The sequence below is a fragment of the Triticum dicoccoides genome, chromosome 1B (assembly GCF_002162155.2).
Source record: "Triticum dicoccoides isolate Atlit2015 ecotype Zavitan chromosome 1B, WEW_v2.0, whole genome shotgun sequence".
Classification (NCBI taxonomy): domain Eukaryota; kingdom Viridiplantae; phylum Streptophyta; class Magnoliopsida; order Poales; family Poaceae; genus Triticum; species Triticum dicoccoides.
Genome location: NC_041381.1, coordinates 26,518,843 through 26,545,137, shown reverse-complemented (window position 1 = coordinate 26,545,137; position 26,295 = coordinate 26,518,843). Strand labels below are relative to the sequence as shown.

General features: G+C 45.2%; 2 protein-coding genes across 2 annotated transcripts in view; both read left to right on the top strand.

Moving 5' to 3' along the window:
* LOC119317135 (elongation factor 2-like) overlaps positions 1–5,030 on the top strand; it is a 5,496-nt gene extending 466 nt beyond the window's left edge. Inside the window, exons 2-4 of the mRNA XM_037591541.1 lie at positions 571–683; positions 1,009–3,561; positions 4,610–5,030. Coding sequence (XP_037447438.1) covers positions 593–683; positions 1,009–3,509 — 2,592 coding nt within the window. The 5' untranslated portion in view covers positions 571–592 and the 3' untranslated portion in view covers positions 3,510–3,561; positions 4,610–5,030. The remainder of the gene's footprint in view (positions 1–570; positions 684–1,008; positions 3,562–4,609) is intronic.
* Positions 5,031–18,000: 12,970 nt separating this feature from the next.
* LOC119300095 lies at positions 18,001–23,452 on the top strand. Its single transcript, XM_037577163.1, has 12 exons — positions 18,001–18,093; positions 19,298–19,425; positions 19,520–20,575; positions 20,685–20,765; positions 20,855–20,959; positions 21,612–21,714; positions 21,799–21,932; positions 22,029–22,133; positions 22,394–22,579; positions 22,661–22,766; positions 22,852–22,968; positions 23,038–23,452. Exons 2-12 carry the CDS (start codon positions 19,393–19,395, stop codon positions 23,208–23,210), a joined length of 2,199 nt encoding a protein of 732 aa, XP_037433060.1. The 5' UTR covers positions 18,001–18,093; positions 19,298–19,392; the 3' UTR covers positions 23,211–23,452.
* The last annotated feature ends 2,843 nt before the right edge of the window (positions 23,453–26,295 follow it).

Sequence of the window (26,295 nt, the reverse complement as noted above, 5' to 3'; positions counted from 1 at the left end):
TTTTGCAGATTTTGTAAATTTCCTTTGTTCTAGTAGTAATATTGCTCTAACCATTGCTGACAAATACACCTGCCGTTGTGTGTGTGTCCAGATGTTCATTCCTGTCAGCTTATTTATTAATCCCTAAAGTAAAGAACTAAATATATGATTGCACAAGTGATTAATCGCACCATAAAGTGTAATTGTGCTGCGTGGGTTGCCTTAATTGTCACTAGTAACTGATAGCAATGGCGGATACCTGTGCTTGAGCTTACTGCAGTTTGATAAAGTCATCACCTTTTACTCCCTCCGTTCCTAAATGTAAGTCTTTGTAGAGATTCCATTGTAAACCGCATACGGATGTATATAGATGCATTTTAAGTTTAGATTCATTCATTTTGCTCCGTATGTAGTCCATCTAGTGCAATCTCTACAAAGACTTATATTTAGGAACGGAGGGAGTAGTTTGTTGCCTGCTCAGTCTTGTACATTTCCACATCCTTTTCATTTAGTTTTAGTTCCTCCTAGCTACTGGGTTGTCAATCGTTTCTAACTACTTTGCACCTTCTGAAACATAAACTTATATTCAAGGTGACATTCAGAAGCATTCAAGATGGTGAATTTCACACAAGTGGAGCTCCGAGAAATGATGGGCAAGAAAAATAACATTCGTAATGTGTCTCTTATTGCCCATCTGAGCCATGGTATGTGCTAGCATACTCAAGTTTTCTTCACATGCAAATATTTTTCCCGGTGTTCTATAGCTTGTGTTGATTTCTTATTCTGCATTACTGGGTACAACTGTAGAGGTATGAGCAGTCTATTGTGCTATTTAGTGCCATCAGGTTATGTATGTCTGTCAAGCCATTCTGTTAACTCCTTGTTTTCCCCCCCTCTTTTTTATATGGTTATTATCCCTGTAATTTCCCAAGATATATATGCTGTCTTTTCGATTGTGGTCTCTTATCATGCAATTCTGATGCTGTGTTTCCAGTTCAATAGTAAATGAATTTTATTTAATCATCGCAGGCAAGTCTACCCTTACAGAATCTCTTGTGGCAGCTGCTGGGATGATTAGACATGAAGGTGATGTTAAAGTTCCCATGGCTGACACTCATGCGGATGTAGCACAGCCTGCGATGTCCATCAGATCTGCTGGCACTTCTCTTTTGTATGAGATGAACAATGAATCGTTCAAGTCTTACAAAGGTGAAAGAGATGGCGACCAATACCTGGTCAACCTTATTGATTCGCCTGGGCACACCGATTTTTCTTCAGAAGTCACAACTGCTCTCCGTGTTACTGATGGTGCTTTGTTGGTAATTGATGCAATCGAGGGTGTCTGTATGCAAACTGAAGCTGTTCTCTGCCAGGCCCTTAATGAGATGGTTAGACCTATTCTTTGTGTCAACAAGATGGACAAGTTATTCCCTGACCTCCAAGTTGAAAGTGCAAACCCTGAATCTGTAGGGCACAAGTTATTTTCTGGGCTCCAAGATGAAGGTGCAAAACCTGAATCTATGGGTGAGCGAGCCTACAAGATTCTGTCAAATGTCGTTGAAAATTCCAATGAAATTATGAAAGCACATGGTGCTGAGCGCCTTGGTGATGTCCAAGTCTACCCTGAGACCTCCTCTGTTGCCTTTGCTTCTGGTTTACATGGTTGGGCATTTACCATCGCTAGCTTTGCTAAGAAGTATGCCTTAAAATGTGGAGTCGATGAAACCAAATTTGCAAAGAGGCTTTGGGGTGATAATTTTTATGACTCTGCCAAAAAAAAATGGACCAGGAAGAACAGTGGCTCCGACAATTGTATTAGAGGCTTCGTACGGTTCTGCTATAATCCAATCGACACAGTTCTCATGGCCTGCATGAATGACAATAAGGGTGAATTGTGGGATCTTTGCCAGAAGCTTGAGGTGAGCTTGAGGGATGATGAGAAGGACCTAACAGGCATGGCTCTTGTGAAGTGTGTCATGCAAACTTGGCTCCCAGCCAGTACTGCTCTGCTTGAGATGATGATCTGCCACCTCCCCTCTCCGTTAGAAGCACAGAAATATCGTGTGGAGAACCTGTATGAGGGTCCCCTTGATGATAAATACGCAGAAGCTATTAAAAAGTGTGATCCTGAAGGTCCTCTTATGCTGTACGTTTCCAAGATGGTCCCAGCATCTGATGTGGGCAGATTTTTCGCGTTTGGTCGTGTCTTCTCCGGAAGGATTGCAGCTGGCATGAAGGTCCGGGTCATGGGGCCTTCCTATGTCCCCGGCATGGAAACTGATTTGCACGTGGAGTCTGTCCAGCGTACCATTATATGGATGGGAAAGAAGCAATGTGACGTTCCGGATGTTCCTTGCGGTAACACTGTTGGTTTGATTGGTCTGGATGCATGCATAACAAAGAGTGCTACCCTGACAAGCGAGAAGGAGGTTGTTGCACGCCCAATCAGAGCGATGAAGCTCTCTGTATGCCCTCTGATGTTTGTTACAATTAACTGCAAGGTTCCGTCTGAGTCTCCCAAACTTGTACAAGGTTTGAAGCGTCTGGCGATGTCTGATCCCGTGGTTCTGTGGAGCAAGGTAGAGCCTGGTACTTACACAGTTGCTGGAGTGGGAGAACTTCATCTGGAAATTTGCTTGAAGGATCTACAGGAAGAGTTTATGGATGGTGTTGAAGTTGTTTCCAGTCCGCCTGTTGTTTCCTTCCGTGAGACTATCTGCAAGTCCTGTGATCCTGTGGAGAGGATGTCCAGAAACAAACAAATCCAATGCAGCTTGTCTGTGGTAGCCCGCCCCTTGGATGAAAACCTAGTCGAGGCTATTGAAGATGGTCGCTTGGGTCCACGTACTGACCATGCGGTACGATCTGAGATCCTTGCTAAGCATGGTTGGGATAAGGATCTCGGTGATAACATTTGGTGCTTTGGTCCTGATGCTGTTGGCCCGAATGTGATTGTTAATAGGTGCAATAATATAATACAGAATCTAGAGTTAGCGAAGAAAGTTATCGTGGCTGGCTTCGAGATGGTGGCAAAAGAAGGCGCATTGGCAAAAGAAAAGTTGCATGGCATATGCTTTGAGGTTCATAATGTTAATATACATGCTGATGAAGCTTTGAAAGGTACAACTGCTCAGCTCAATAAGATGGTTAGGACAGCACTTATTGAGTCTCAGCTCGCCGCCAAACCAAGGCTTCTCGAACCCACCTACATTGTGGCGATCCAGTGCCCTAAGAGTGCCCTCAGCACTATCTACGGAATTCTCCACCAGAGGAATGGTTCTGTGTATGAGGAGTTTGTGAGAGAAGGCACGATGCTACACATCCTGAAGGCTTACGTTCCAGTTTATGATTCCTTTGGCCTCTCCAAGGCAATCAGTGCTGCAACATCTGAGCTGGTCACCCCGCAGTGTATTTTTGGATATTGGAGCGACATGTGCTCTGATCCTTTCCAGGCAAATGCGCCAGCCGGGCAAATGGTCTTGGATATCCGCAAGAGGAAGAAGATGGGCAGGCCCTCTTTCCAGAAGTAGCTCCAGCTTTCCTTGCTTCAGTGTATGTTGTTGTTATCTGACATCTTCCGAGGTATATTATCTACTAATTGATGTTCAATTACTTAATATTGCTCCTGGATATGGTATTAATACTTTTGATATGATACTTGTGGTTCTTTGATGCCGTAAGTATGCTGAGGTTTAGCAACATGCTGAAATTTGTATCTTCAGGTCAAGCAGGCACAATTTTCTTGTAGATATGCCTGCCTAGCTTATATTTTGTGCTGCAAGTAAACACATAATCCTAGTTAGATATGTCGCAGAATTTGTTTGGGAGACATATCTCCTGATTTGGTGGTGACTTCAAGGGATTTTGCAGGTTTCTTATGCAAATCAGGGGAATCAATAGCCAGATCTGGGGATTTTTTTTTCTCTTGTTTGGACTTCATACTCTGTTAGGAACTTTGATTGTTTTTGTTGCACCGAACCAAATAGAGAAATGCATAGTTTTGTCCTGATTTAGCTTCAGATAATGTCAGAAAAGCAAATTGGTCTTGTTCTACCGCAGATGTTCCATTTATCATGATTAGATCGCACATGTTTTCAAATTGTCATGTTCCTTTGGACATTTGAGTGATGAAACGATGTTGATGCCACAATGCTTGCATGCCTTGCGTTTTCCCCGCCCAAGCATGCAATCCCTTGAGATAAAGCATGACTGATAGTTCCAGTCACAGACGTGCACTAGCAAACTGTTTAGTGCTACTGCTCGAATCCAACTTTGCTGGTAGAACAAGGCAGCTCGGTTGATTAGTGAGGCCGGCAGCCGTCTGTTGTTCATCTAGTACTGGGGGTGATTGTGAAAAATAGCTTGCTGTTGTTCATCTAGTACTAGAGGTGATTGTGAAAAGCAGTGTCCATTCTGTTGTGCTGGCAGGACCATAATAACATCGCTGCCAGAATGTCCAGGGATATTCGGTTATTCACTGTGGTATATGTATATATTTGTGTCCGTGCACCCTTTCTTCACTGCTGCTCTCACTGCAGTTATGTTTTGTGGTGCATTGCAGCTCATCTATAGTACTCCATGTGATATGATGCCGTGTCTGATTCGGATTCGATGGTTTCCCCCTTTGCAGTGCGCTCTTCTCATTGCTAGTATGCAGTGCCGGGGTTCGCTTCACTTGATCGGTCGTCAACGACATCTATCACCCCTGAAGGGAAGGGAGGGGCTGCTGCTCCCCACAGCTAGGAATGTCTAATGGAACTGACTTTCACACTGAGCTGAACTGTTTAGCGTCAGTCGTCGCCCGCCGCATGTGTTAAGAAGGAACTTAATTGGTGTCAATGTACCTGATGTCGCCTCTTTGCTCAGCAAGTGCTGGCTGTAGAGGATTTTGCTGCTCTACATCTCCTTCCCGATCGAGTGCCCTAGTTTTTGCTGAATGCTACTACATGCCATGTGTACTGATCTTTGTGGATGGGCTCCGTTGCTCTGCAAGTGCTAGCTGTAGAGGATCTTGCATGCTACCCTACTTTTTGCTGAATGTTTGGTTCCGATTTTGGCCAGTCATGCCATGTACTCCCGCCGTTTCCGATTTACTCGTCGTGGTTTTAGTTTAAATTTGAACTAAAACCACGACGAGTAAATCGGAGGGAGTAGTAGTAGAATTGATATCAGTGGATGGAGTCTGTCTGTAGTGTCTACTCTTCCTTCGATCGCGGGTAACATCCACCCACGGTCCAACCTCCTTCAAGATGCATGCTTATACCTCCTACGTGTCCCCTGTTTTTTTCCCATTCTAGTTGTTTTGCCGCACCTTCACAAAATTTGGGAAAACCTTTTCTTTTCATCAAGTTTTGATTGCTCACCATGCTATGACACATGGTAAACGGGAGAGAACTTATACTAAAATGTTTGACTGCAGTCCACAGATATTTGAATAGTTGTTGTTTGTTTTCATAAAATTTAGGTCACAGATATTCAAATGATTTCAAGCAGAATTCATGAGATTTTATTTAAATACATTTTTAGAGAGAAGAAAAACGCCCTCCAAAAAAAAGAACCTAGCTTTTATAAAAGCCCGATATGTCTACCCAGTCAGGCTGCAGGTGGGAGTGGGCTGTGGTGGGACTCATCTTCCCATCCCACTTAAAAGTGTTTAGTGGGCACCCGTGGAACACAGTGAAAATTAAGTGGGCTATCCCAGTTAATCCACCGGGAACCCACTAGACCCACTTCTTCGAGCTCCCGGTTAGTTTCCTAAGACGAAGAACAACAGAGAAGATTCAGATTCGCACATGCACAATCCCTATCAGTTGCACTACTCGCCGGAGAAATATCCAAGCGCCCGTCCAGCCTGGGAGGCCCTGCAGCCCATGCCAATTATTCCTAGGAACGGCAACGGGATTGATGCAAAATTGAGTTCTTCAATGTCTCTCGTCGGCGTCTCTGTCCTTAGCACCGGTCAATCAGCGACTGCCCAGTTGCTCTCATGTTGCGACGTCTCCGGAAGCGGCGACGAGGAGGCCGACGGAGCTGCAGGTGGTGAGGACGGGAGGGACGACGCGAGAACGCGAGAGCTCATCTTGCACGCCTGCTTGTCCTTGCAGGAAGGAGAGGGAGAGCAGCTGGCGCGGCGGAACCGGCTAATTTTTTTAAATAATACATTTTTTTAATTAATTTTCAGAAATAATACATCGACATTTTATTTTCCAAAAATAATACGGCCTCGTCCCGCTAGAGGACGACTGCGGCCTCTCGTCCTACTGCTGGACGACTGAGTCCAGTCGGCCTATAGGAGGACGACAGGTGGCCCGTACTCCACGTGGCAGCTGGCGATTGGCCCGGCCACGTCGCAGCGCTCCCACTCGTCCCTGCATGGGTCGTCGGTGGCTGGGACCCAGACGACAGGGCCCAGTCGTCCAGCTGCTGGACGATCGTCCACTAGGAGGACGACAGGGTCTCCAGCCCCGGGTCGCCCGCCTCCTTCCCTCGCGCGACCTTATCCCTTGGCTCTTCTCTGTTCTTCTTTCCGTTCTTCTTTCTTCTCTCTTCCAACTAAAAAGTGACCCATTTATACTCCAAAGTGAGCCATTTTCTTCCTGATTCGCCACCGTAGATACATTGTAGATAGTTGGGGGAGGCAAGGGAGACCTCGATCTACTGATGGGGTAGCTCGTGGTGGTCATGGTGAGCATTTTTGTGGAGGTGGTGGAGATGGTGGTGAGCAAGTTTGTGGAGGTGGAGATGGCTGCGGCAGTGTGGTGGACGTGAATCTCCGGCTCCGGTGATTGAAGGTCGCTGTTCGTCGGCGTTGCTTCGCACGCTTCAAGGGTATAATTTTACAGACATTTTCTCCGGTAGATGTTGTGCGAATATTGTAGATGTTATTTGCTCCACTAATATTTTGTATTAGGTGTGCGAATATTGGTATTTGCTCCCGTAGTAACCGATATATTTTTAGATGTCTAATCTTTAGTTGTGTGAATATATTCAGTTGCTCCAATAATATAGCGTATTATATGTGGATGTGGATGTCAGTTTTCCCGTAAAAAAAGGATGTCCTTTTATTTTAGTTGGTGCGGTACTATACGTACTATATATAGATGTCAAACATGTTGTTGTATCAATTTTTGAAGTTGTTCCGGTAATATCCTAAAAATATTTAGTACTTCAATATTTTTAGGTGTGTGAATAATTTTAGTTGATCCATTAATATTATGTAATAATTTTAGGTGTGTCAATTAGGATTGTGAATATGTTTAGTTTGTCATGATGTTTAACAGTTGTCTGTCTATGTTAAATAATTTTATAGGTGAGCTGAGATGTCTGGTGTAGTGACGTTCATGTTTTTTTATGATCCTGGTACTGTCCAAACAAATGAGATTGGGGTTGATCTGAGTGAATTTGAGAACATAGAGATGCCGATTATTGGATGACGAAATCGAAGATCATCTTCGATGTCTTCGTCGAGGAGATGGCCCAACAGAGGGTTATGAGGCAATTTGGTCTTCTGCAATTGGAGACACCTCCCCCTATAGAGGCCCCGCTGCACAGAGACATCCACAGGTACTGTCTAGTTATTAATATTGCACTGTCCTTCAAAATTGTCCATAGTTAAGCTGTTAGTTAATTGTTCAACGAACACCAAAAATTTAGGATCACAAAGAAGGGGATCAACAGGACTGCTACGGAGTGGCTTGATAGGGTTCAGCCATACGTTACATAATGGGAGACTGCAAGCACACATCTCTGGCACGAGAATCACAACTTTGATATGGATGAATTCAATCTCTATCTGCAGCGGTACATGACCGGAACACGGTTATGCATCATTCATCACAATCACCTAGATGAGATACCTGCCCCTAATACGGCGGATATGTACCCGAGCTATGATACTTCGGGCTCTAGGCAGCAAGCGGTAAGATATATTCTATTCATATAATGCAAGTAGTCCATACATACTTTGCCATGCGCACGTAATAATCGTCCTCACAATTTCAGGCTGAGTTGACTCGCGGACTTGGCGAGGAGGTGTCCACCTTTCAGCGTTCACTGTCGTCTGCACCTCTAATGCTTCCTCGGGCTCAGGTCCAGACCTGGATGTCGCGCATTGAGGAGAAAGTACGATCTGTGTATCGGGCTATTACGTGCACACGCACTTCGGATGTACTTCACCAGCATCCCCCCGCCACTCCACGCACCAGCAGCCGCCGCGTCACTCGACTGGTCAGCTCGAACCCACGCATCACCGACATGATCCGCGTCCACGTCTAGCAGAGCACTGGACGGCCAGGTCACCACCTCCTGACCAGGCCGGTAGTTCGGCGTGGCAGCACCAGCCGGATCCCACGTCTGCCTACGTGTTTCGGCCACGACCTCCGCCTACAGGTATGTTTCTTCATATTTATTCTTGTGAATATCAATTGGGCCTGTATTTCATCATTACTTATGTTTGTCCATCCAACAGGGTCCTACGGATATCAGCCGTATGGACATGACGCGTCTATGTCCGGATCCGGGTGGGATAGTGACCATGAAGGTGGGCATAACAGACAGGATTTCTTGTCGCAACACAACGAGTGGATGGACATATATACGACTCCTGCACCACCTCCCACACAAGAAACACAACATGACCAGGCATGGTCTGAGCTTCCTCCCCGTAACGTTCGGGCACCCCACAGGTATCTGTGGCCGACGCCGCCTACACCACCTCCACGACGTGCCGGACGACGTGGCTGATGCTTGTCTACCACTATATCTATCTATGTACGCGAGGGACGTATGTATGCTACCTATGTATGCGGTTGGAACTAATCATCTTTCTGGTGGACGACTGGAACTAATCATCTTTCTGCTGGACGATTAGTAGTAATAATCTTTCTTTTGGACAACTACGACTAATAATCTTCCTGCAAGACGACTGCGACTTATCATCTTCCTGCAAGACGACTGGTGGCCAACCTTATAGACGATTGTCCAGTCGGCTCACTGATAGACGACTAGAGGTCCAATCGTCTTCCAGCAAGATGATGCCGTATTATTTGTGAAAAATATCAAAACGGTGTATTATTTCTGAAAATTAATAAAAAAATGTATTATTTTAAATTTTGGAGCGCGGAACCAGGGGTGGTCGGAGCAAAGAGACCCGGCCGGCGGCGGCCGCGTGCTCACGCGGCCACGAGCAAGGACGCGAGAGCCATCCTCTGCGATTTTTGCAGTTCGTCTATTCGTGTGGGTTGATTTAACCACTCACGGCGTAACTCTGGGCAGTCAAGGCAGATGCAGAAGGTTGGACTGACGGACTCTATCGCTTCCTGTTAGGCTCGTCTCATTTTCTCGATTTCATTTGGTGGGACTCCACTTTTACCCACTTAAATCGCGCCAAGCTTTTGTGGGTTGTCCCACTGTGCCCACCAAATCCTACCGGGACGGAGTGGATCGAGGTGGGACGCCCATGGGCAGTCCCACCTGCAGCCTGACTACCCAGGAAACCGGCCGGTTCACAAGAGTATCATAACAACGCAGGCGGCTTATTTCACGCGGCTAGGCTGGGCTGGTCAATTCGGACCAGTTTGTATTTCATTTTTAACACCTTCCCTTTAACCGAAAAAGACTTTCGCCCTGCTTTATAAATAAAGCAAACCGCCAGGAGCACATACAAGACTAGTACAACACACACACCCAAGTCGCACAAATAAGATCCAGAGGTTCTGCTGAGGGCACAGCTCAACAAGCCCAGAAACGCAACACAACATAAAAAGACAGCTCAGCCAAGGCCAAGGCCGTAGCCGGAGCTGGATAGCAACACACGACTAATCAGGCTCAGGAGGAGGCGGCGGAGGGGGCGGCGACAGGCGGACGGCCATCGAGCGGAGGTCGGCAATGAAGGCGGAGATGGTGTCCCGGTCCCGAGGGCGGCTAAGCGGCCGCCAGAGCTGCAAGTAACCAGACAATTTGTAAAGGGCGTCAGTAGAGCGTCGGAGAGGGGAGCGCTGAATCACAAGTTTATTGCGAATGGTCCAAAGCGTCCACGTGAGAACCCCAATCTCAAGCCACCTAATGTGGCGAGATGGAGGCGGGGAGGCCTGTAGTTCGGCGAAGAGGTCGGGGAAGTTGGAGTGGCACCAATTCCCGCTAATTGCCTCCCTAAAGCAGCTCCAGACGAACTGCGCAGACACACAGGAGAAGAAAATGTGGTTCGAGTCTTCGGGGGAATCACAAAGGGGGCAGATGCCAGAGCCCGGGCCATTGCGCTTGCGGACCTCAACACCCGACGGAAGCCGGCCGCGGATCCACTGCCACATGAAGATCCTGATTTTAAGGGGCAGTCGAATGGACCAAACCGCCTGAAGGGGGGAAGGGCGGAGGAGGGGGCGATAGCCGCATAGAGGGACTTGGTGGAGAATTGTCCCGAAGGCTCAAGGTGCCACCGAACCTCATCCGGGCCAACATCGACAGTCGGTTCATGGAGCGCAATACAATCAAGCAGCTCATGCCAGGCGTCCACTTCCGGAGGCCCAAATGGCCTCCGAAACGCGAGGCGCCCTAAGTCAATAAGGGCCTGCTGAACTGAGATTGTAGGGGCGATTGCGATGGAGAAGAGGTCGGGAAAGCGGGCAGCGAAGGGGGCGTCCCCAGCCCAGCGGTCAAACCAGAACAAGGTCGCCGCTCCGGAACCAACCGAGATGGAGGTCCCAATGCGGAGGACGGGAAGCAGCTGGATGACCCGACTGCCAGAACTACACCTTCCCTTTTTGGCAACTTCTGAACAAATGTGTCTAACTTCCACAGAAATGCAGACCCGAGCTTTGGGATTTAAATTTTTTTGGGAAATTAAAACTTTTGATGTTTCGGGAATCAATCTTTTAGAAGTTTTAACTTTTGGAAAGTTGTGGAAAAATGAGGGTTGAAAACTTCGAAATCTTGCATTTTCTGAAACTTGAGAAATCCAAAAATTTCAGAATGTAACCTTTCGAAAACCTTTACAAACTGCTGACATATTGAACTTAAAAAAATTGAAATTTCATAATTTGTGAATATTTCATAAGATAGAGCCACGTGGGCCAAATATGAGAGAAATAAAAACCACACCACATGTGCAATATAGAAGAGGTGAGAGAGTACGCACTATATCGAATACTAGCAAATTACTCCATGACCAGATTAATGACACGAAAACAATGAAAATTACCGTCCATTTTCATCCTTTTTTCGAGAGTACGCCTAGGCGTATCATAGCTTTATAGAAGGCAGAATTTAAGTTACAAGAAACTACACTCGCTGCGAACAACGAGCATCGCACAAACACCACACCCGAACAAGGGAAATGACGAACAACTCCACGGAGCAAGCTACAACGCAAAAGAGCCTATCCTAACCGAAACACAACATTGCGTCTCGAACGACAGTGGACACTTCCGAAGAACACCAACTTCCGCGGAACTTCACTTGTCGACGCACCATCCACTCTTAACGCCCAAGAAGAAGTGGCAAGTGGGTGGCAGGACTCAGATCCGGTCCGAGGAAGACGCCGTCTTGGACATACTGGCGACGGGCATACATAGCGCCGCAGAGGATCAAGGAGGACAGCGGCTAACACCGGAGAGCGACGAGGAGCCAGCCATGTCTCCAAATACAATGCTCCCAACAGAGGAACGACGTCGAGGACACCGTCATTGTGCTGATCCAACCGAATCAAGACTTTCGCCAGGAGACAACCACAACTCCAAGCAAGCGAGGGACATGACGAACTTGCCTCGACGATGCCTCCAAAGAGGGGAATGACACCCACGGGTGCCATCGCCGCCGGCCTGACGAAAGTCAAGCAAGATTTTCATCTGCAAGTCGCACCTCACCACACCGCCTAGAATTGGGCAACGCTGTCCCAGAAGCTTCCACCGTCGCCACCACATCTCTTCGCCAACATAGTAGAAACTCCAGGGGCCACCGACCGGACGCACACCAAGGAGAACACCGGCCACATCAAGAAGGCCCCGCCTGGACAAGGAACCGCAGCCGCCCCACACCTCTGGCAAGGTCCGAGATGCCCGCAACAGCCATTGCCCACTCCAAGGGACAACCTTGCGACGTCTGGACCCGCAACTCCGCGAAGCCAAGTAGCAGCACCGGGAGAGAACCACCGCTCCTCACACCACACAGATGTGGCCGGCGGCTCACTGCTCACCAAGACTCCATCTTGGCCGAGCCTCACAGCGCCGCCAGCACCAACCTGGCCGCGGACTCGCACTACTACCTCCGGACGACACTGCAGCCTCCCAGCCGCGCCATCCCCTCGTTGCCGCGACATTTCTAGCCTTGTCGCAACCCCTTATTGGCGGTTGTTCGTGAAAGCCTGTCCAGGATTTCAGACACGTTCCAACATAAATTCGCACAAACGTTCCAACATTTTTTTTTGTGGGGGAACGTTCCAACAATTATACATTTCGTACCATTTGTTTTTCAGAAAAAAAGGATTTCGTATGGTTTCAGAACTGATCCAATAAAAAGTTCAGTTTGCTTTTGTCATTGTGCAGCCGTGTGGAGGTGGAGGAGCCCGCGCTGGAGCAAGAAGAGCCTCGTCGTCTTGGGAGGGGAAAAACAAGGTGCGGGAGGAGCGCATGCCGGCCACTCGTGGCACGGTCGACGCAGCCTCGTCAGCAGTTCCAGTGTTGACCCCGCCACGTCAGCAGACCACGCATGCATGTGCCCATATTAACCACGAGGCATGACCGATGTGTCAAAAAAAACACGAGGCATGACCGTCTCTCAAACAAACACCACCTCGCGCTCGTGATAATTAAGCGGACAATGTAGGATTTGTTCCCACAAAAAAAAAAAAGAAATGTACCCAACATCTTGGCTCGGCTCTACACCCTTGGGTTTTTGTTTCTTTGAAACTACACCCATGGAGTTTGGGGCAGTTTTCGCCATGGCTAATCATCATCCTATGCCGCCGGCACATGATTTCTCTTCTTGGGACGAATCCGCGAAAGAGGAACATTGTACAACTCTCAACAACAACAAAAAAACCTAATGAAAATGGGGCGGGGTTCGTTAATAAAAAAAAAGAATAAAAGAATATTGTAGGACACCAAATGTAAGGGACCCGCTAGGCGTCAGGTGACTGCAAACTCAATTTGGGCCAGGCGATTCGTTATGAGCCATCGGATGCAAGATGGACGGTCAGATCGACTTCTTCAACTCCAACCCAACCTGATCATGTTCATCTTCTTCCCGAAAAACCGCCCACGTACCGCCGACCTATGCCGCCCGCGGGCGGTGGTGCTCCCGTGCTAGCCTCGCCGCCCCCTCCCCTCAACTGCCTCCCACCACCGTGCTGCCACCGCCCCAAGCTATCCCTCTAACCTTGATGACACCAGTTTTTTTTCTCCGCGAACTTGCACCACCCACCACACCCTTAAAGATAGATAATGAGATCGTCTTCCACCCTAACATAGATACCAGGGGCGCCTGTCACCCTACGATAGACCCAGATGCTTCTCCGTCGAGCCAATGGCTACTCCTTCCTTCCCTCCGGCGGCTTCTTCCTTCTAGAAAAAAACGACTAACCCGGATATAATTTACATGCGACTTACAAGTAACTAAACTGGCACATAAAACACGACATTTGAGAACCATTTTACTGAAAGCCCCAATAATGGATGGATTTTCATCATATAGTAAAAATTACTCAATTGTTTGCATTTTTACTTTTTGGAGGAAAACTTTTGATCTATTCACCAACTGTCACGGCAGGATAAAGAACACGAGACATGACCAAAATTACATCCATGTACATACATCATATAGTGATGACGACAAGCCCTGGAGCGAGTCGAAGGTGCCGTCATCGCCCCTCCCTCATCGGAATTGAGCAAAAGTTGTTGCAGTAGACAGTTGGAAAGTCGTCGTGCCAAGGCCCCCCAAAACTAGCGCACCAAAACAACAATCATCGCGGAGCCTGGACGCGGGTTGGAACAGGAGAACCTCATTCAATCTTCATTCATTTTATTGATCATGTTTGTTTTCCAATTGAAAATCAGAATGTTTGGAACAAGTTTGATAAATGTTTGTTCACGTTGTATTCATTCCTTTGTCACTAAGGGAATAGCTATATTTCCCAAGAATGCTGCAAACCCCACCAAGTATTTTTAAAAGTTGGTTGACATTTACAAAGATTTCACATTGGTTTCAAACACATTCCTCAACGAGGCATGTGTATTGCACATGTTTCATGTATGTTTTTTTGTTTGTTTTTGCAGTAAAACTTTCGATCCATTCATCAACCGTCGAAGTTGTACAAATAACACAGAAATGTCACATATGTTTTGTGCATATTTCTCATCACGATCCGAGTGAAAATCAAAAGCTTCCATTCGTACCTCATATGAAACTAGAATCACATAAAAGAATGGTTTTGTAAACTTCCATAATTGTTCGATCAAGTTTATGCAAAAAAATTAGATAAAAATTTCAAAAAGTATATACTCCCTTCAATCCATATTACTCTTGTCGCAACTTTAGAGTACAACTTTGTATTGAAGTTGTACCAAAACTACTACAAGTTATATGGATCGAGGGGAGTACACAACATTGGTCTTGGTTAACTAAAAAATATTGTCGGGTATAGTATATAAGTTCTACCCATTTTAGAGCTCAAAATGTATTCTTTTAAATTATTTTTGAGAAAACATACTTTTTTTTTGTCACATACGTTTTTGGAATTTTCTTTGAGGGGTACATACGTTTTTCTTTGTGCCGTCATCTAGGCCCATGTGGCCCAGCGCAGTATAGCAAATATTGGACGGAACGGGGTCTTAGTCTTAGGGTTCCAACAGCACCGAACCCACCCCCGTGCGGGCGCCGTCTTCGCCTCCGCCCTACCGTTCTCGTCGCCGGCCGGCACCGTGGCTTCTCGTGAAGCCAGGCCCCCGCGCCGGCACGTCGCCGATCCATGGACGCATGTATCCGATCGCTCGACGATCCATGGATCGGCGCCGTGCCGCGCCAACGGGGATCGAAGTCTTCTCGATCGATCGATCGACTGATCTCGCCTGCCCAGCCCAACAGGCAAACTCGACCTCAGTCTGCAGGTATATAATACAATATTGTTCTTACAACTAGTTTCATCCAAGTTCGATCCATCGGCAATCCGATCTATACGCATGTGCTCCTACGCTATACAACGGCGGCGACTCGTGCGACGGTGGCCGTCACAGCTTTACCGACGGCCCGACGGCGATGGACGGGAGCAACGCCGTTCTTCCATGTTTCCGATCTCACCCTTTTGACGCAGGGGACTTTGGCATCGGTCCATAGGAAGGATCAATAAACATTCATGTTCTTTCTTTCTTTCTTTCTTTTAGAACAAAAGGCAGCCCTTCTTTCATTTGATCAGAGAAAAAACAAAGTCAGATGAAAAAAAAAGTAAAGGGTCAGATGGAAAAAAGAAGCTAGCGCGGATATCTAATATCTCCCTACATTTGAAATTGATTATATTTAGTAAATCAATTATAATATCGGCCAAGCTACTTTAGTTTTGCAAATTTCTTTTGCAACGGCGTGTCGTGCATTGTTCATATCCATGGTGCTACAAAAGCATCTGGTTTTTATTTTTCTGTTTTTTTATAAATAATATTTGGTGCGTGTAATTAATGTTGCATGCTCGGGTGTGAATAAACACAATATTGTTCATAATTTTTTTCTGGTGCTCTCTGTTTTTCACTGGTTTAACCTCCTGCTGTTTTTTGTAAATATTCAGCGCCACTTCTATGGAGTGGACTAATCATGTAATTTTGTATGCCCAAATATTGGAAAACGCTTCATGACTTTTTTTTTTGTTTCTTCTCATCAAATGTTAAGAAGTGCTTATTGATGGGTTCTGTTTGTCACAAGTTGAAGTTGGTGGTTTTTAGACGCTATGTAATTTACATGACGCACAACATGTAAACTTGTTCTTATTTGGCCCTATGAGATATAATTCCAGAAAACCTTTAAGGAAATCAAAGGTAACTCACTTTTCAACAAATATTTCTGATTCATGTATTTCTGGTTAACATATGAGAATTTTGTGGCTATTTGCATTGAAAATAATTATGCATGGACTGCCATTCTTTAGGTGATTTTATGTACCACACATGTTACCATTATGTTTTATCCGTCTTATATGAGAACAGAAAACCTGGTCAACTACTGAGATCTTGAAAAGCAGTTGCAAGATATCCCTACTAGGATTTGATTCACTCTCCGGAATGTGAAGAAGTTGGACACCTTTTCCAACGGGTAACAAATCTATTTTTTTTTCTTACTGCCTTAATTATCATCCACGTCATGGCTCTTTCTTGATCAAATCCTTACTAGGTTCATCTCGTTCAGATAATGCATCTCTACTATTTATGCTAGTGGGTATATACCTTTAATTATGCCGAAATGTGAAAGCCGATTTTCTATCTGTTGTACCAGTACATTGCGTATGTTGTGTGGTTGTTTAGCTAGTTTCTATCATTTGTCTATTAATTAACTGTAGCTGCTTAATTTCTTGTATGCTTATGTTCACCCCATGCATTCTCATGTTATAAAGCGAGAAAGTATCACGTGGAAACTAATTTACCATGAAAAACTTCATGGAACAATGTTTTGTAGTGGTGACTGGCAAGCGGCAGTTGACAGTCTAGGCCAGGTGGGGTACTGCATGCGGGAGGTTTGAGGGTCCTCGTTGGATATGCCCATATGTAAGCATTTTCATTTGTCTTGTACCCATTTCTAGCTTGGCCCTCCGTCCGGAAATACTTGTCATCAAAATAAATAAAAGGGGATATATCTAGATGTATTTTAGTTCTAGATACATCTCTTTTTATTCATTTTGATGACAAGTATTTTCGGACGGAGGGAGTACTTGTATTTCATAAGTGCCCATTGTTTCTTTTTGTTGTCTTTGTCTCAGGCTAATCTATATCTATATCTATACCTACTATTAAAGCAAGGTGATATTCTTGGTTTCGTCCCGCATTTGATCCTACATTATGTGAAATACATGAGGTGGTACTAATTTGTAGAGCAAAGCTTCGTATCATTTATTAAAAAAGGTTCGTATCAGCTAAGAGTTGGGCCTGCGTCCCTCCACTTGGGCCTTCACACGTACGTTGTGATCAAGCCCCTCAGTTGTTTCAGTTTTGTTTCTCAAAAAAAAAAAGTTGTTTCAGTTTTTTTTAAGAATCCTACTTTTCCGGCAAGGGATGAAGCAGGCGATCGAGCTCGTCCCGTTTCCTATGCCCTCCGTAAGTTGTTTCAGTTTTTTTTTCTAAACAAAAAATCAGTCGGCTGGCTGGGCCTTATGGGCGAGCAGACACGTCTCAGCTTTCAATGGAATAAAAAACCTTCTCAGCTATTGGACCTGGAGTTGGTCAAGGTACTGCTGCAGGACAAGCTGTAGAAGGTATGGTTTGCCCAGGTGACTCATCCTGTCATAATATACTCCCGCCAATTCTATTGCACCGTGTATATGATGTGTCTTTTTTTTTTTTGCATTTTGGTCAAAGTGCCTCATTAGTAGTAGTAGTAGTAGTTTTGATTGAAAAAACAGGGGTTAATTAATAAGCTAGTAGTTCATTTAAACATATAATTGAGAAAAGCAGAGCATCTGGAAACTTTGGTCTTTATTTTTCCCATTCATCCCTCTGCTCCTGTCACCGGCTAATCCCATTCCCCTGTTCCAGTGTGGCAGCACGCGCACGAGCCGGCTCGGCTCGACCCGACGCGACTCGGGGTCCAGTCCGTACGACCAAGGCGGCGCGGCCGGCCTAGAACCTCCGTTAAACCCCAGGCCACCTCGCCGGCCTCGACCACCCCGCCGGCCGCGAAGCCCCTCGCCGGCGCCGGACGGCCGCGTCCTCCTCCCGCCCGCCGGCCGCGCCACCCTGCTCGGCGCCTGCCAACAACACCGGCCTCCTCGAGTTCCACGACGGCCCGCTCCACTCCGACCAAGCCGCCGGCCTCCTGCACGTTCGACGGGCGCCAAGTCCGACCGGCCACCTGCTCCTGGCGTCCTGTTGGACGCCCGCCTCCTGACCTCCTCCTGTTCCACGTCCGCGGCCATCACGGGCACGGCTGGAGGTAATAATCATCGAAAACCCTACCCGTATGTGTTCCTGTGCGTGACCAGCTACTCCATGATTTGCCCGGAAATTAATTGTTTGTGATGATTTATCTGCGATCGAATTCCCCAACATTTGGGCCGGCTCACCGATCCATTCCTGTGATTTTCGCCATGTCTGAAAAATGGGGATGCTATTGTTGACCTGTGACTGATTTTCAATTGCAAATTTTGGTGAAATTGCTTCCTCTGATCCACATGGCAAATGTGGATAGTACTATTGTTGGCCTTTTACTGGCCTGTTACCTATTCTATTCCAAAGCCAGATTTGCATTGGTTAACCACTGTGACTTCAATGATGAACTCCTAAGTTATCCTGAGATTTACTACTTTAGTTCTGAATTGTTGCCATGCCTTCTCCTCAGAAATCAGGAACGTTTTCTACAAATATGTCATCACCATATTACGTTTGCATTATATATATGAAGTAGGATAACCCGGTCATGCCTATTATTTCAGAAACCTCTTGATCTGATTGCATGCATCTGGCCAGGTAATCAGTTACTTGCTGTCGATATTTCTTTAGTAGATATGTACATATGTGCCATATGTGCTGCATGCTCCACCCTTTGCTCAGTGTTTCTGACAACTTGTTTGTAGTCAACCCACCAATTTGTTCCCTTGCAGAAAAAGAATATCATTGTAGATATGTACTCTGCCATGTGGAATTGTGGATGCATTACATATCTAGGCCCGCACATTGAAATCATAGGGCGTTTATCTGAAACTTCTTACCTGAGCAAATTATTTGTCTTCAATTAAAAATACATTGCATAAAAGCTCCCCAAACAAGTAAACATGTTGCGTTTACTAGCCTCTTTCATATTCTATTCTGAAACCATCTTTGCATTAGTTGATCACTATGACTTCAATGACAAATTCTGAAGTTACCCTGAGATTTTGTTTGAAGTTCTTTTCTTGGAACGTCATTTACTTAGTTCTAAATTGTTGCGTGCATTCTCCTAAAAAATCAGGAATGTTTTCTTCAGATATTTCATCCATATTTCACCCAGCCATACCTATTCTATGATGTCTCCGTCTGAAAAAACCCTTCTGGCCCTATGTGTGTTCGTGCAGGCTGGATACTAGTGTCATATCTGCTATATGCCCTACTCTTTGCTCAATATTTCTGAACTTGATATGTGCGCTCACTCTCTACTGCAGTGGCACTAAATATCTCGAAGATTCACCTTTGAAGAAAGTGTTACTCCAGGACCTCTTGATTAGATTGGATCTAGGCCTCTGCTCCCCTCCGTCAAATGGCTACTGTCCGTGAGCCACCTCCGTGGGCGGTGAGCATTTTAACACGAAATGGCTACATTCTTTTTCTTTATTTATTATCACAATGCGTGTGTAGATTGTAACACCGATTTTCATACTCTGTAGAGTGCCCCTCAACTTGATTTCCAACTATTCAAAAATCCAACCAAAATGGCAAGATCGTACCACTCATTAGGGGTCAGTGTGAGAAGGCTGCTGATGCAAAAATCAAACGAAGAAGGAGGCACTAATTTTGTGAAGGAGGTCCAAATTACCGGCTCTATTGATTTTGTTCATGCAATTCTGGAGTTAACAACCACACCAAGCTATTTCATCATCAACATGATTCCACCTCCTGACATAGAAGATCACACACATTTGCATAGGGAGCTTAAGTTATTGTATGATGCAAGCTCGATGTATAAGCTTGGCTTCTCTGCAAATGTTGTTTGGCATGTTTTCAAAGATGCAATTTTGCCAGGAGTTGAAAAACAACAGGAAGAGAAGTACAATGTTGAAAGGCTTGACTTCGACGGTAGTTATAAAGACATTGGGGTGGACTTCAGGGAATTGATTACCGGTTTTGATGGGCAGCTGGATACCTACAAAGTATTGGTAGATCTTGCTCATGCAACTCGTAAACAAATAATCAAAGCCTCGTGCCGCAACGTGGTCACCATTTCCGAACCAATGCGATTTCCAATCCTATTCAAGCTACACGTCACAAACTTTCAGGAAGGTAATCTGTGTGCTGTATTAGATGCTTCAGTCAAGAAAGATGAGACATATCGGAATATATCTTCTCATTTCAACGACTGGAGCAATTACTCTGAGAGATGCAGAAAAGGAAGGGTACAGTTTGCTGCAGAATGTGAAAGGTTTTACCAAGAGCTACGCAAGGACCTAATACCAGGAATTCCAACTTTTGATGCTTTGCTAACTTTTGTGGGTCTTTTGTCAAATAAAGACCATAAAAAAATTCATAAGCAAGAGCAGTCTGCAAAGCACATCAAACATTCTTCTGTAAACCCAGATGATCGCAGTAAGGGTGGTCGGGATGAGGACCCTCCGAGTGATAAAGATGAGAATAATCAAGAAAGACAGAAGAACAAGGATACCTCTTCAGCTTGGTTTTTTGAGTCCCATGTGATGCCATACCATTGGATTGGAATGACGACAAAGGTATGGCATTGAAACGACCATTATATGTTTTGTTACTTTTTGTCTGTTTTGAAAGCCTCATTCTTGAAATTTTGACAAGCTTTTGATGATTGTTTTGCTATCTGTGCAGGTGATGATATGCGTGCCGGCGGACTACAACATGCAGCTGCTCGATGCCATCTACTACAACTTCATTGACGCTCTCCCAGTGGTACCCAATCTGCCATCTATCCTCTGGATTCCCCCAATTATTCTGGCCTGTTGACGTTTCGTGGAGCTGAATGTCTTTGTACTGTGCAGGTCAGCTATTGCTCAGAGAACATTAAGCTTCTGTTCTACTTTACCTCTGAGATATGTGGCAAGATCATCGGCCGCTTCATCGCCAAGGATCATCCCCACCATAAGGTGACTGCATCCCCTGCTGTGAATATGTACATTTTGTGTATGTCACTAAGTGATGTTTGTAGATAATTGTGGCAGTATCTGAAGTCTGAAGTTGGTTCACGTTTTTTGGTTGGTTGAATAAACAAACAGATTGGATTGGGTTGGGATGGATGTGGTGCAGGTAGCGAGATTATGATGTTCAACTGCAATTATCTGTCTATGCAGTACAATCCTTGTATAAAGGTTTTGTTGGTTCATAGTATCGTGCAAATGCGTCGAGTTTGAGCAATCTAGACTAAGATTGGCTCATCTCAGTACTGTCTATTTCGCTCGAGCTACAGTTAGAGTTGCAGATGTTGGCTCCTACTCGGATTGCAATAGAGTCGACTTGGTGTTGAGCCAACTTGGGAATTAATTTTTTAGTTGACTCTTTGTTGGTTGTTGGTTCACACTCGGATATTGTCTTGTAATGCTGGTGGGCATGAAGATTGTGGAATGTCTTAATCCTTGAGGAAGAGTGGAGTTTGACTACGGCTATTTGTATTTGGTTTTCTTTTGCTTGCTCATTTACTAATTTTTGTAGTCTGTCCCTTTTTTTGGCAATTTCCTGGGCTACCCCTTTGAGGGCTGCTGTCATCTCTTTTAGCTTACAATAATTATCTCTTTTTAACAGGAAACTGATTTTTTCGAGCTGAAAGTTGGCGAGTCACCCTACATCTTTGGTCCAATTGTGAAGCAGAGGCGATCCTACTCATGTGTGACGCCGCTTATTTTCTGTGAGTGGAGTAAGTTGTGTCTATGTTGCCATTACTAACACTTAATTTCTTCTCCTAACGGTGGATGTTTTGAGTTTCCACCAGCTGAGGATTTAGAAAATGATTTTGAATTCACGGTTGTGAGGCCTTTCAATTGGACTGGACCAATGATGGACTTCATTCCTGACACTGATGGTCCCAGGGAGGGCGTTCCACGGGTTTTGGCTTGCTTCAATAAAGTATGTAAACCTGTTCCTTGCTGCTGAGAATTAATACCTTCATTGTACACTGTTCAGTCTTCTCACAGGATATATGGTGCCGCCCGATATTTTCAGAATCTCCTCCGCAGAGAGACCTGGAAGCTTGCTGATGGCGGGAATTCTCAGAGAACTTATGTTTGCATCAAGGAAGCCATTGATGCAGCTCTTCTTTTGATGATTGTATGCCCTCTCTGTTTTATCTTCGGTTTATTTTTTCTGATGTTAGTGGTTACTTGAATCAGTGGGACTGAACTGTACTGTTTTATTTTTTATCGAAGGAAACCTGCTCGAGCCATTCTCCCATCTCCATTGTGTGGAATCCCAACATAGCCACTGCTATGGAATTTGCTAAAATGATAACAGACATAAGCCACTTTTGACAGCACATCAACTTCTGCTACCTTTGTCTTTCCTGAATCTCTCACTGCATTCATCTGCAGGCACATGGTCATGTCCCAGGAGAGCAACCTTTGATTGCTATGAGTTCCAAACGACTCTATGGTGAAGGATACAACGACAGGATTCTTGATGTTACTCTAATCATAGAGCAGCTAGTAGGTCACATCTCCACTGTTGGGGGTCCGAGCACATTCACTGCTAGGGAATTTACTGAAATGATGACATGTGTATGCCACTTTTCACAGCCCATCAACTATGTCTTCTGCTACATGCGTCTCTTCTGAACCTCTCTCTGTATTCATCTGCAGGCACCTTTGATTGAGGCGAGCGCAGAGCAGTTCTTGGGCAAAGGATATGACGGCAGCGACGACAAGAGGATTCCAGGCGTGACCCCGATCAACAAAAAGCAGCTAGGTATATCACTCTGCAAATAGCATGGTCATGTCTGGCTTATGTTATTCTCCCCTGGCTAGTAGGGTCTGATATCAAAATGTACCAGGAGAGCCACTGCTGGAGGATCCTTTGATTGAGGCGAGCACAGAACAGTCTTTGGGCGAAGGATACGACGACAGCAACAAGAGGATTCCTGATGTGACGCTGATCAACAAGCAGCTAGGTATATGTCTGGAAAAAGCGTGGACGTGTGTGGCCTATGTCTGATAACCAAATGCCTTGTTATCTCCAGGGTGGAACCCAAACGATGCCTCTCCTAAGGAACTGCTGCCGACAGCACTGACGACCTTGCAGCACAAGACCATGCGGACAAGTTGTCGAAAGGCAGATGTCACAGGCTCCATCGTCGAGTTACACAACATGTCGCAGTCTTGGATTCTGCGGCGAACACTGATGATCATGTAGAGAGCAGTTTTTTGCAAGCCATATAGATAGATAGATACACATACTACACACTCTCATCGCTGAACATGTAAAGTCCTTGCGTAAACGGGCGGAGCTGATGTACATTATTCCACAAATTCCGGGGCCTGCGGGCATCGATGATGCGGGGCTGGAAGTATATTACGCACGTTGGTTTGGAGCTGAAGATCTTGAGTTACAAACCTGGTTGGTTGATTTGTTGGTTCACTGCCTAGAGCTTACAAAGATGGAACTGTTAACTGTACGTATAGTTCAGAATTTTTCTCTCGTCCTGGAACTATGTTGGTTCTGACTTTTCTGAACTGGCTTCCTCTTTAACCTGCAAGTAAAGAAGCAGGCACGCTAAATACGCGCTAGTGAAGGCGAAAAGCATTGTAATTAGGATAGGCTGTGGTTGATTGTTTTCTGGTTTGAATTTGGAAAAGAGGTTTCGATCCAGTCTATATGGAGGTTTGTTCTTAATGGGAAAATATACTCCATTGGCCGGTGTGGTGGCGGCGGTCGGCCCGATCCGGGATCCGGTGGTGCTGGCTGCGGGCGGTTGCATCCTCCAATGGAGGTGGCGGCGATGCAGTGGTGGATTTGGCTCCCCCCGCCCCCTCTTTGTGGTGCAGGTACATAGCGCGGCGACAAATGGGCGGATTTGGTGGCTCACTCTCGCATTATTGCTTGGGGGTTGGCCGGAGGTGCCGGGAGCTTTTCCGTCAGGGGGCTTCCTGTCCTTGATGTCTGACATTGTCTAGAAGTGTGATGGGCGGTTGCGACATGGCTTATGGCTGCCGGAGCTTCCTTGCCCAGATCCGGTCGATGAGGCTCAATCATGCCGCTTTGGGGTGGGTGGAGGGTTTTGCCCCTTACCGGTCAAGAACGTCTATATGTTGTCGCAACTCGCAATGGTGGAATGCCCGAGCGGCAACCCTGGTGGTACGAGGAGCTCATGACTCAAGGTGCGGCGTTTGGTGGTTGTGGTAGTGCGGCGTTTGGTGGTTGCGGTGGCGGTGGTGTGGCAGGTCGTACCACATTTCGGTGGCGGTGGTGCTGGTATGGGTGAAAACCCGGCCTGGCTGAGAACACATTTTTATATTAATCTTATTAATGGTCAAGGCAACATTGAGAAATATATTTGGCATTTGTATTTTTTTAAACAGGGCCTGGGTGACACAGTTTCTTTTTTAAATCGGCACTCGCGGCAAGAAGAGGAATTTTGGAAAGAGAAAAATTCATCCACGGTCCTTAGACTTGCGCTGGAACGTAACCCATTTTAGTTCAAAATACCCAAAATACGGTTGTCGCACAAGTTCATCTATCTATACCTATCTATATATATATCTATATCTATATCTATACCTACTATTAAAGGGAATATGTATTCTTGGTTTGGTTTAGTCCTTTTCGTTTGGTCAATCTGGGCCAGGTACTTCTATGTTGATGGGCCTTTTATGGGCTTTCATAGAGACCGCGAAAAATAATTGGGTCAAAACAAATCAACATTGTGGGAATTGAATACAGGAAACTAATTAAGCGAATGAGCAAACTAAAAGGAAGGATTGCATCCTTTTCTTGGTTTGGTTTAGTCCTTTTCGTTTGGTCAATCTGGGCTAGGTACTTCTATGTTGATTTCTATATTGAAAGGAAGGATCCATAGGCTTCAATGTGTTGGGGCTACTAAATTAAAAAAGGAATTATCCTACTATCAAAGTGAATAGGTATTCTTGGTTTGGTTTAGTCCTTTTCGTTTGGTCAATCTGGGCCAGGTACTTCTATGTTGATGGGCCTTTTATGGGCTTTCATAGAGACCGCGAAAAATAATTGGGTCAAAATAAATCAACATTGTGGGAATTGAACACAGGACCTTCTGTCTAGATCTTCGATGTAACTAATTAAGCGAATGAGCAAACTAAAGGAAGGATTGCATCCTTTTCTTGGTTTCGTTTAGTCCTTTTCGTTTGGTCAATCTGGGCCAGGTACTTCTATGTTGATTTCTATATTGAAAGGAAGGATCCATAGGCTTCAATGTGTTGGGGCTACTAAATTAAAAAAGGAATTATCCTACTATTAAAGGGAATATGTATTCTTGGTTTGGTTTAGTCCTTTTCGTTTGGTCAATCTGGGCCAGGTACTTCTATGTTGATGGGCCTTTTATGGGCTTTCATAGAGACCGCGAAAAATAATTGGGTCAAAATAAATCAACATTGTGGGAATTGAACACAGGACCTTCTGTCTAGATCTTCGATGTAACTAATTAAGCGAATGAGCAAACTAAAGGAAGGATTGCGTCCTTTTCTTGGTTTGGTTTAGTCCTTTTCGTTTGGTCAATCTGGGCCAGGTACTTCTATGTTGATTTCTATATTGAAAGGAACGATCCATAGGCTTCAATGTGTTGGGGCTACTAAACTAAAAAAGGAATTATCCTACTATTAAAGGGAATAAGTATTCTTGGTTTGGTTTAGTCCTTTTCGTTTGGTCAATCTGGGCCAGGTACTTCTATGTTGATGGGCCTTTTATGGGCTTTCATAGAGACCGCGAAAAATAATTGGGTCAAAATAAATCAACATTGTGGGAATTGAACACAGGACCTTCTGTCTAGATCTTCGATGTAACTAATTAAGCGAATGAGCAAACTAAAGGAAGGATTGCGTCCTTTTCTTGGTTTGGTTTAGTCCTTTTCGTTTGGTCAATCTGGGCCAGGTACTTCTATGTTGATTTCTATATTGAAAGGAAGGATCCATAGGCTTCAATGTGTTGGGGCTACTAAACTAAAAAAAAGGAATTATCCTACTATTAAAGGGAATAGGTATTCTTGGTTTGGTTTAGTCCTTTTCGTTTGGTCAATATTCTTGGTTTGGTTTAGTCCTTTTCGTTTGGTCAATCTGGGCCAGGTACTTCTATGTTGATGGGCCTTTTATGGGATTTCATAGAGACCGCAAAAAATAATTGGGTCCAAATAAATCAACATTGTGGGAATTGAACACAGGACCTTCTGTCTAGATCTTCGATGTAACTAATTAAGCGAATGAGCAAACTAAAGGAAAGATTGCGTCCTTTTCTTGGTTTGGTTTAGTCCTTT

What these genes read in the sequence shown, in the direction of transcription:
- LOC119300095 (XM_037577163.1), top strand. Translation starts at nt 19,393, where the DNA reads ATGGCTACTGTCCGTGAGCCACCTCCGTGGGCG. An exon ending in TCATTGACGCTCTCCCAGTG is followed by an intron (nt 20,766 to 20,854) that starts GTACCCAATCTG and finishes TGTACTGTGCAG; the next exon opens with GTCAGCTATTGCTCAGAGAA. An exon ending in CAGCTCTTCTTTTGATGATT is followed by an intron (nt 22,134 to 22,393) that starts GTATGCCCTCTC and finishes ATTCATCTGCAG; the next exon opens with GCACATGGTCATGTCCCAGG.